Source organism: Grampus griseus, assembly GCF_964374135.1.
Source record: "Grampus griseus genome assembly, chromosome: 15".
NCBI classification, from domain to species: Eukaryota; Metazoa; Chordata; class Mammalia; order Artiodactyla; family Delphinidae; genus Grampus; species Grampus griseus.
Window position 1 is genome coordinate 26,491,726 of NC_139009.1, and position 11,425 is coordinate 26,503,150.

Consider the following 11,425-nt stretch of genomic DNA (forward strand, 5'->3'; position numbering starts at 1 on the left):
AATACTGCTTTTCTCATCATAGAGACCTCAGAATTCAGGTCTGAATTGGCCTGATTACTGCCATTTAAGGCCAGTTGGGTGAATTTTGTTAAGGCTTTGATGTGGGCAAATACATCTTCCAGTCCTACTGAAGGCAGAAAAATAGCTGCTAAATGATCATAGCAATGAAATACAGAACTTTTGATCCATCAGGCTTGTGTTAATGGTAAATTTGCCAGTCATTTCTAAATTGGCATGCGTGTGGTCTTGAGCCCAGGGGAATTCTAGGGTACATCTTCCTATCCATCGTGGTGGAAGCCAGGGTCGCAAATTGGTGCTGTAAAGCCGTTGAATTGCATTAGATACAACCCAGTATATTTCCGTTTGCCTGACCCAGGCTGTTCCATAGCATTCGTTACCTTTAAAAGAAATGATATGTTGGCATATTTCATAAGGGACCCAGCCTAATTTTCTAGTGTTTTTAGGCTGATTACCTTTAGTATGATTTAATTGTTCCCACCATGGAGGGGGAGGGGATTTAAAATTAAATGACCATAGCCTGGTGTTAGCCATCTAAATCTATCTTAAAACCAAGGGAGAGGGCTTCCCTGGTGGCGCAGTGGTTGAGAGTCCGCCTGCCGATGCAGGGGACACGGGTTCGTGCCCCGGTCCGGGAAGATCCCACATGCCGCGGAGCGGCTGGGCCCGTGAGCCATGGCCGCTGAGCCTGCGCGTCCGGAGCCTGTGCTCCGCAACGGGAGAGGCCAAGACAGTGAGAGGCCCGCATACCGCAAAAAAAAAAAAAAACCAAGGGAGAGTCTCTCTTAATAATTGAGAAATTATATTCTTTGACTGAATTTAGCTCATTGCACTGATTGAGCTTGAGTAACTTTATTTATTTTTATTTTTTACTTATTTTTTAATTTTTTTGCGGTACACGGGCCTCTCACTGTTGTGGCCTCTCCTGTTGCCGAGCACAGGCTCCGGACGCGCAGGCTCAGCGGCCATGGCTCACGGGCCCAGCCGCTCCGCGGCATGTGGAATCTTCCTGGACCGGGGCACGAACCCGTGTCCCCTGCATTGGCAGGTGGACTCTCAACTACTGCGCCACCAGGGAAGCCCGAGCTTGAGTAACTTAAAAAGAAAATTCATATTTATGGTCAGTGTCAGAGTGAGTATGATTGATTGGCCAAGTGAGGGGATCCCATGTAGTAACATCAGTAGTGGCCCAAAGAGAACTACTTCTTCTGAAATAAATTTTCTAAGGGCCATCCCATCAGAGCCTTGGAGAGGAGAAATCCACAAATGTATACCAGGAATACTGGACATAGGTAATTGACCACAGACTCAACAATTGGGTTGATTTTTAAAATTTGCAAAGGGTTGTGCGCATAATAGAAAAACATTGATTCATATGCAAAAGTCCAAGAAATAAAGAAAACACTATAAATAGTCATTCAGGTCAGGTCTGGCATCTTGAGATACCTGTCTACTTCTGATGCTGTCTTCTTCTTGTCCTGTTTTTTTTTTTTTTTTTTTTTTTTTGGCGGTACGCGGGCCTCTCACTGTTGTGGCCTCTCCCGTTGCGGAGCACAGGCCCCGGACGCGCAGGCTCAGCGGCCGTGGCTCACGGGCCCAGCCACTCCGTGGCATGTGGGATCTTCCCGGACTGGGGCACGAACCTGTGTCCCCTGCATCGGCAGGCAGACTCTCAACCACTGCGCCACCAGGGAAGCCCTCTTGTCCTGTTTTGTGTGTCATTTCTACTCTGTTTGACTATTGTTTTAAGGTGAGTTTGAGGTCAACAGTTCTCTCTATAGATCATTCTGGTGCAGTGGCCCTTTTTTAAGTGGGAAATATAAATCTAAGAATTAATTCCTTTTAGTTTCTCTGCCCATGAGCTAGTTAAGTGTACCTGATAGGGGTCCTTCCATCTAGGATGGAGAGAGTCCTTTATTTTTATTTATTTATTTTTTTTGTTTATAGAAGCTTTATTCATAATTGCCAAAACTTGGAAGCAACCAAGGTGGCCTTCAATATGTGAATGGATAAATTATGGTACACCCAAACAATGGAGTATTCAGCATTAAAAAGTGGGCAATCCAGCCATGAAAAAACATGAAAGAATTTTAAATACATTTCCTGTTGTGAAAGAAGTCAATCTGAAAAGGCTACTGTATGATTCCAAATGTATGACATTCTGTAAAGAGGCAAAGCTATGCCGACAGGAAGATCAGTGGTCTGGAGCTGGGGGGAGAAAGTATTAAATAGGTGGAGCACAGAACATTTTTATAGCACAGTGAAACTATTTTGTATGACACTGAAATGATGAGTGTGTCATTATACATTGGTCAAAACCCATGGAGTGTACAGCACAAAGAATGAACCCTAATATAAACTATGGGCTTTGGGTGACAATGATGGGTCAATGTAGGTTCAACAACTGTGCCTCTCGGGGGCAGGATGTTGATAGTAGAGGAAATGGGGTGGGGAGGAGGGGTGGTATTTGAGAATTCTGTACTTTCTGCTCAATTTTTCTGAAAGCTTAAAACTGCTAAAAAAACAAAAATCTATTAACTAAAATAAAACCAAATTACATTCTATATAGCTAGTACTTGAAGCAGCAGTAACAATCATTTTTTGGTAAACCTCAGTACAGAATCCAGACATTCCCATCTGTACTTAAGGCATCAGGCAACATTGAGGATGGCGAGGACAGAGCATAGCAATCATTGGGATGCAAGTCACTTTAACTGTGGGCTCTCCATCATTTATCTCTCTCTTTTTTTTTCATGATTACTAGTAAGGAGTTTGAATCATAATCAAAGACTTCCCAACAAACAAAAGTCCAGGACTAGATGGCTTCACTGGTGTATTCTAACAAACATTTTTTTATATTGAGGTAAAATTGGTATATAACGTTATGTTACAGGTGTACAACATAGTAATTCGATATTTGTGTACACTACAAAACTGATATAAGTCTAGTTACCATCATTACCATACAATTACCCCCCTTCACACATTTCATCCACACCCGACCCCTTCCCTTCCGCTAACCATTTATTTTGTATTAAGACATGGCCCATCTAAAAGCAACGATGTTGGTATGTCCAAACCAGGTTTCTTCCTCTTCCCCATTGCAATTAATCTTTTCATAATTTTCTTATTCCTCTTAGCACATTCGGGACATAACATATTATCTTCTAGGTCTGGGGATGGGAAAGTGCAGGCAGGTAACATGAAGAGAGAAATCATCCTCCTGGGAGTGTTAGGCACCCAGGTCTGACCTGCATGGAACTGCAGGCGAACCCATCCTTCTGTGTCTGCCAAGAGTGGTCTGCCATGGACCACACACCACCGGACACCGGAAGCTTGCGGCAGAAAGGACTCAACAGAGGTAGGCAGGGGACGTGAATTTACAGCCTTAGGTTGAACAGCTCTTGCAGCAACTCTTGACCATGCTGCCAACATGGCTGCCTGAGCTGAAGTTATCACTTCAACCATGTTAGTCCTTTCCTCATTCTCACTCATCTTCCTTTTCTGAACACTTGCTGTCTTGGTCACCGTCTTGTGTTTTCCTGGACATGACTGCAATCTGGCCTCCCGTGATGATTCAGGAATATACTGATCTTTTTCAGGATAAGCATGTTTCTGGAGTCTCAGATAAACCTCTATTTTCTGACCATCGGTACTCAAATTAAGTTGTTGGCACCATTTCCGCAAAGTATCCCGACTCACGTTGTTAATTGGAGGCAATATGGTTGGCAAGGGATAAATAGGTTTACTACAACTAGATTTTGGGCAAGCTTTGAACTGTTCATCTGTTTGAGGAGGATGAACTTGGTCATCTGAACTCAGTGACTCCACTTTGACTTCTGAAGTTGAAGAAACACTTGGTTCCATTAGATGGTCTTCAACAATTTCCTCATTGACTGGAATCAATGTAAGAACCATATTTTCTTCACCTAAGACCTCTTCAAAGAAATTCTTCTCACAATTTGGGTGTGCCATTCCAAGGAACTCTCAGAGAAAGGCAGAGCCGGCAATGTTAAGGATATCTGCAATTTAATCCTCTTAACCTCGAGAGAGTCTTTTAAATGATGCCTTCCAGTAGACATAATCTGTTGGTTGCAGTTCGTGGAGCATTTTATCTTCATCCAAAAATAGGTTACTAGGATAAGCTTCAGAAACAAATTTAGAATGTCCTTTTAGTAATTCAATGAAACCATACAGTAATGCAACATAGTAACAAGGAGCCATCTAGGAAGTGAGTCTTAGGCAGTAAATTCAAAACCTCAAAGACAGTTAACAACATTAAAATTCAATACCCACTGAAATGTAATTTTTTTCTCCCTAAAATTACCCTAATTTCTATCAAACACAGCCAAATTAAGACTAGTTTATTTACAAAATAAGTCTGGTGTCAGTAAACTTGGCCTGGTTATTTATATGTGTAATTGATCATATAGGTTCTTTTAATATTAGCTTTGTTGGAATGTTTCATGAGGAATCTCTGATTGAACTTTAAAAGGCCGTTTAAGGCCAGAAAATCCATGCCAAAGACTTTCCATCAGATTCCACTTGCAAAATCTACAGATTTGGATGGGTTCCTCTCTTCTAGAGGTACCCCAAATATCTTACAATTCCCGCACCTGCCAGGAAGTGGCTTTCCTTATTCATCTGTTAAGGCTGCTGGGAACCCTGTAAGCAAAGTACTAAGTTGTTTGTCCAAGGGGCTTTATGGCTCCATAAAGTCTGCCTTAGTTCTTTAAATCTGCCTGGTCACATCTAATTTTTGTATATTCTCCAGCCAAAGCCATGGTAATATAACCAATTTTTCCAATTATGTCCTGTTATAAGGAGAACAGATTCAATTGAACTTATGCAAATAATTATTGCCATTAAAATAAGAATACTCACTAAATAAGTGTTTCAAAATTCTGGAGGGATAAAGTAGAGAGAAAAGATAAACGTTTCAGTTCAGCCTATGAAGGTCTGTAAGTCATATTTAGCTTAAGGGGAAAGGTTTCCTTATATCCAGAAAACAAAGATTAAAGCCAGTAATATTTCAGACAAAGTCATAAAAATTATCAGTCAGCTGTATGTAACTAATTCTTGTTAGTTTCTATCTTCTTTTAACAGTTTTATGAAGCCATCAGGTTTTCCATTAGAATGCTTTAATTTTCTTACGCAGTTCAGTGGTATGATCTGAAAGTTATCAGAAACCTGTATTTTTCTTCTTTCTATGAATCTTCTTGAAGATGAGGCATTTTTGTAAAAACATCAGAGTAAAACAGTAACTGTATATAAATGACAAAAGACAAAAAAAATGCACAATTAAAGACCTGATTACAAAGCAGTTGTCAAATTGGTTATTTTTGTGATGTACGATATTAATATAACTAGAATTATGACTAATAACATTATACCAGGACATATTCAAATTTTAGAAATTTCATGTATTTTCTAGAACATTTATATCCATGGCATTTACTCATACAATATAACCTAAAAAGGTTTATTGCCACTCCTTTGACAATGTCTCCATGTAATTTAGCATACCAAATAAGCCTAATTAGTTTAATATCTCTCAATGAGATGTATCAGGTGCCCTCTAAAGCATCCCAAGTTTAGCTAGAGGTCAAAAGAACTTCATTTAGAATTTGATTTGAGGAAGTTTGTCAAAGATATCAATAAGTTTTAAAAACACTTGGTTAAATAGGATCAGAGGTCACTGTGAAACAAAACTGTGACTGCAGTGGCTAATGATTTGATCCTTCTTGATCTGGATGGTGGGCAGCATTCCGTGTTTTACAAAGACTTCAGTGGAGGAAGTAACTGCAGATGTGGTAGAAATAGCAAGAAAACTAGAATTGGAAGCAGAGCCTGAAGATGTGACAGTTATTGCAATCTCATGGTAAAACTTGAACAGATGAGGAGTTTCTTCTCCTAAATGAGCAAAGAAAGTGGTTTCTTAAGATGGCATCTACTCCTGGTGAAGGTGCTGTGAAGATTTTTGAAAGGACAACAAAGGATTTAGAATATTACATAAACTAAGTTGTTCAAACAGCAGTAAGGTTTGAGAGAATCACCTCCAGTTTCGAAAGAAGTTCTACTGTGGGTAAAATGCTATCAAACAGCATTGCATGCTACAGAGAAATTGTTCGTGAAAGCAAGAGTCCATTGATGCAGCAAATGGCATTGTTGTCTTATTTTAAGAAGTTGCCATAACCACTCCAGCCTTAAGCGACCATGAGTGTTATTAGATAATGGTTAGACTTTTTTAGCAATAAAGTATTTTTAACTTAAGGTACGTTTTTTAGATAGTGCTATTGCACCTAATAGACTACATTATAATGTAAACCTTCCTTTTATATGCACTGGGAAACCAAAAAATTCATGTGACTTGCTTATTGCAATATTCACTTTATTGCAGTGGTCTGGAACCAAACCCTCAATATCCTGAGGTATGCTTGTATTTTCTTTCTCTTTGTTTTACTTCTCACTTGTTTCATGCATTGTTCTCCTGACCTTGGTGAGCCTGTTTATTACCATTATTTTGAACTATCAGGTAAATCACTTATCTTCATTTCATAAGATCTATTTCTGGAGTTTTGTCTTGTTCTTTTGTTTGGAATATATATTTTTATTTCTTCATCTTCTTTGAGTCTCTGTGTTGTTTTTTGTGCATTAGCCCCCTCTCCCAGTCTTGACAGAGTGGTTTTTTGTAGAATATGAACCTCATCAATCAGCTGAGCCTGAGTTTTTACTGTCTCTCAAACCTTTGTGATTGTCCAAGCTATCTTCTTTGTTCTTGGAGCCTTGCAGTAGTGGAGAGTGTGCCATGACCTGATAGTGTCCAAAAGGGGAGGATTGCAGTCAGCACCTAGTTTCAGGTTGATTGGAAGCCAGACCCTCAGATAGCAGCTGGGAAAATATGTAGTTAGACCCCTTCTAGGGAAACACTGGGAGGTGGGTGTTTTTACACTTGCCTGGATATATAGCCAGTCATGGGGGAATGTCCTGTGCTCATTAAGAAGTGCCTCTTTGTTTGATACAGTCCTGTGGGACTTCTGAATGCAAACACTTTTGACTATCAGAGGCAGGAATTCTAGGGGCCTGTCTCTTGGGCAGCAGCCACAAAAACTGGAACATCAGATGCATTTACAAGCTCCTTCTAGTGAGATACAGATGACTTGCAGCTGGGTATAGGGAAAAGGCAAGGGAGGTGTTCATGTGCTTTCCCAGTCTCCAGGGAGAGTGGCAGTCAGCACCTAGATGTGTGCTAAATTAGAAGCCTGACCCTCAGGCAGCTGTTTTTAATATATACAAATAGTCCCTTTTCAGGGCAACACTGGGAGGTGGATATGTTTTATCTGCTCCCTCTGCGCTGAGCCTGAGGGTATAGGCACACTGAATCCTGGAGCCAGTTAAGAACTGTTTCTTTGTTTTCTGTAAACTTGTGGGTCTTGTGGATAAAAATTGCATTGGATTTCAGAGCTAGGTGTTTTGGGACCCCATCCCTTAGGTGAGAATCTTAAAAGTTGGGATGCTAGATGTTGAGTCCAAACCTTTTGCTCCTCAGGGAGAAGCTGGGAGTTGGGAGTTCCCTCCCAATTTTATGGTGTTGTGCTGGGGGTTGGGGTTGATGACAAGTTTGTCTCAGTTTTTCCTACCTGTTTTGATGTGGGTATTTTCTTGTTTGCTCCATGTGTAGGAGTTGCTCAGCTAGCTTTTGGATTTCTTTCAGAGGGAATTGCTCCGTGTGTAGCTGTACATTCAGTGTGTCTGTGGGAAGAAGGGAGTTCAGGAGCCTCCTGTGTTGCCGTCTTGGACTGGAACTAGTCATGGGCTTTTCTGGAAGTGTCCCAGACAGCTGGGGAATCTGGGTGCTCACTCACATGCCCTTACTTTCCACTGGGGGAGAAATCGTGGTCTGAGAAGGTGTCACTTGGCACTGAGTGGTACCACGTTGGGGGAGGTGTAACATGGGTACTGTTCCTCTTACCCCCTCCAGTGTGTCCAAACTTGTATTTTTTTGTTCCAACAGTAAGCTGAAACTTTTCCACTGGAAATCTGGACTTCCACAAAGATTCTTTCATTCGTGGATGATTATCTAAGACAGTGTCTTCCTGGGGCTCCCAGACCACAACCTAGAGGATCAGGAGCCAGTTCACAGGCCACTGCAGGGTCTGTGGCTGGGGTCCAGCTCTCTGTATGCGTATTATCCCATATATGGGTGGGTGAGACTCCTCCCAGTTTCCTTGGAGTTCAGTGCTGGGTTCCACAGCTCCTACAAAGGCACTTTTGTTCAAGAATGGATGCCAAATTGTTGAGCAAGGACACACTGAGGGACGTCTTATTCAGCCTTGTTGCTGAATTTACTCCCCTGCATTTACTTAAGTTCCCTTGAAGTTGACCCAATCCTGTTTTTTTATAGCTACAGGAAAATGACTTTTGTAGAAGGAAGTTGCAAAGGACAGATGTAACTGAGATACAGAGACCTTGTGGAATTTTGTTTAAACTGATTTTCTTACCAAAATTCCTTGAATGTGAAAAGCACAACACAGACCTCATTCTTTATAATCCTCATTATCCAGTTAAAATAAAGTCTTATTAATATTGAAAGGAGGAGTACATTGGGGTTTCCTTAATTCAATCTCATTTGTATTTAGAGTCTGTAGGCATGTAGAGTGATATATAGAGTTGTGACCCAGTGCCTAGGTTTTCTTGAAGAATTTGTCAATGCTTTTATCAGTGATTTTAAGTTAACCATTTTACTTATCTATTCAGCGCCTCTGATTGCCTGTTTATGGAATTGGAAACTTTAAATACCATGATTTTTGTAACCTAATAGAGGTTGTGATGATTGATGAGATACTATAAATTCACCAGATGTCCTCATCCATGAAGAAAGCCCAACATTCTGCATACTTGACTAGAATTTCTGATTGTTTCAGTTTAGTAATGAACCAGAATTTCTGTTTCCTGTTGGTAGTCAGCCCAAGAGGAAGTTACAGATTTTCCAGAAAAAATGAGACTGACAAAATGGTGGGAAATTGGACATTAAAAAATTTAAGTTATGGTATCCTTTTCAAGATAACATGTTTTGGCCAGATTAAGTTACTTAGCCAAGTAACCTACAAGATTCTTTATACTTTTTTTTTGTTTGTTTTAAAACTCTTGTTTCAGATTTTTTTTTTTCCAGTTTAAGTTTTCATGTCACTCAGTGATGAGAGTATTATTCTGGACTTCCAATTAAAGTCTGAATTCATAGTAATCAGAAATTGAAGAAACCTATGCATTTCTGTATGTGTGTTTTGTTTTTCAGTTATGTTTTTTGTTTTCATTTTATAGGAATTACAATGTTGTACTAGATATTCTCTCTGCCTGGAATGCTTTTATTCCATGATCATACCTGGTTGGCTCCCTATTATCATTTAGACTTTAGAGAAACCCTCCTTGACAATCCATTTAAAATAGTTATCAATCACTGATCACTCTCACTTTTTCTATTTCAGATCTCTGCATAACACTATGGCCATTGGGTATTTCCCTTCCCTTCCCTTCCCTCTTCTTCCTTTTCTTTCTTACATCCTACCTTTCTTGAACTCTCTAGTTTTAGATGTCTTTCCTTGTTTAGATGTCTCCCAGCATCATTTAATGTTTGAATGAGTATCTGAATGAATGAACTACTACATCTTTAGGAAAGATGTTTCCCTTTATACAATCCCTTATGAAAGTTTTTAATAAGTTCCTTCTCATTGAGATTGTTTGCTTTTTCCAAATTCATGGCTTTTCTCTTGATTCCATTCTTGAGTCCATCCTGAGCTCAATTTCTATCCTCCTTTTTGTTATTTTAACTGGGCACATCTAAAATATTATTATTTCAAAAGAGTGGATGTAATTCTTCTCACATAACAGAAGGGAGTAACTCAAAACAATGACTAGTGAATTATTTTTTGAGTTTTGGATTATATTATATTCTTTTAGCAGTTCACGTATTCAGGTGATAAAGTCATGCTTAGTATATGCTGGGCACTGAGGATATAAAGATGAGAAATGCAAAGTACTTACCTTGAAGAGCTCACGTATTGTTGGGGAAGGTAGACTTATAAACACATAATTTCATGAGTTCTAAAAGATGTCATAGGACATATGCATTATTCTTAATTATTGCATGGGTGTTTTCCAGGAAGGTGAGAACAAGGAGAACATTCTCAAGCACATGCCCAGTGGTTTCTTAGGCACCAGATTCTACCCAACTCCAGATCATTCTCCACACTGATCCTTACCCTGTGCAGGTACTTTTAAGCAATGAGGATGCTGCTTAGCAGTGTCTGGCATATGGTACACATTCAAAAGATATTCAGTGAATAGATGAATAACTTTCCCCTTTGGGTAACAAGGATCCATCAGAATTTTCCTAGTGGGGGGTATATACATGAGTAATGTTTTTTTTTGAAAGAATCTCACATTGACATGTGGGTGGAAAAAGAAAAAAAAAAAAAAGCTCTGGGGAGAGCTTGGTGCCAGTGGGGCCTGCTATGATAATCCAGGAAGGAGTCAATGATTCTGGCTCTCCTTGGAACATCTGAGCAAAGTGCATTGGCAGCACATATGCAAAGTAGGAACGGGGTGTTGGAACAGTTAGCCACATGCTAAAGGGAATGTCCAAGGCCACTGAGTGAGGGCTGAGCGGCAAGGCCAGGACTTTAACCCAGGTCATTTCCTTCCAAATTCCATCCTTTATCCACTTAACTTTTTTCACTTCCCTTTATCTGTAATTAAGTCTTGTTAAATTAATTAAGCAAGGAGGCCGTTAGACTGATGTACCTTTAATGCCATGGAGGTCTAGGTAAGAAAACTAAAATCTAAGCCTGTAAATATCTCGAGGTTATGAAATCAAAACCCAAGGACAACCAGTCACAAACAGCAACTGGGCTTTAAGCTGTAGCCAATCAATGCTTTCCTGCTGCCTTTTCTGTATGAAGGTCTTTCCCCAGGCTCCTCTTGGTGGAGTGCTCCTGACCACTTCCTGTTTGGTGCTGCCTGATTTGGGTCAGTCTTTGCTCACAGACTCTTAACGTTTTTAATATGCCTTAGTTTATCTTTTAACAGTCTCAGCACTTGCCTTGCCAGTCAATCTCTCTTAGATTTGTATAGGTCCTGCAGGAACTGCTGTTTCACTGTGACTCAGCTTTTCTTACAAATCAGAGGTACAGGAGTACATGGCATCTTCCCAGCTCTGTTCATAGAGCTGCCGATAACAGCTCAAAGGGAAAGGATGCAGACCTGGAGAAAGGAAGGAAAGAGTTAGAATCCAGGTTGTATCCAAACCCGAATCACTGTCCATGTGCATCAAGAAAACCAGCCCGTATTTTCCCTCCTCCTCCAAGATAAATTCAGAAATAATCTGCAGCTGATTTTCAGAAAGGACTCT

General features: G+C 40.2%; 1 protein-coding gene across 1 annotated transcript; it reads right to left on the reverse strand.

The window, feature by feature from the left end:
• Positions 1-3,042: 3,042 nt before the first annotated feature.
• On the reverse strand, positions 3,043-3,993 carry LOC309833903 (developmental pluripotency-associated protein 2-like; the record flags this gene model as incomplete). The annotated part of the gene is made up of 1 exon (XM_082672440.1): positions 3,043-3,993. The coding sequence occupies one exon, from the start codon at positions 3,991-3,993 to the stop codon at positions 3,043-3,045; it is 951 nt and encodes a 316-aa protein (XP_082528566.1).
• Between the last annotated feature and the right edge of the window lie 7,432 nt (positions 3,994-11,425).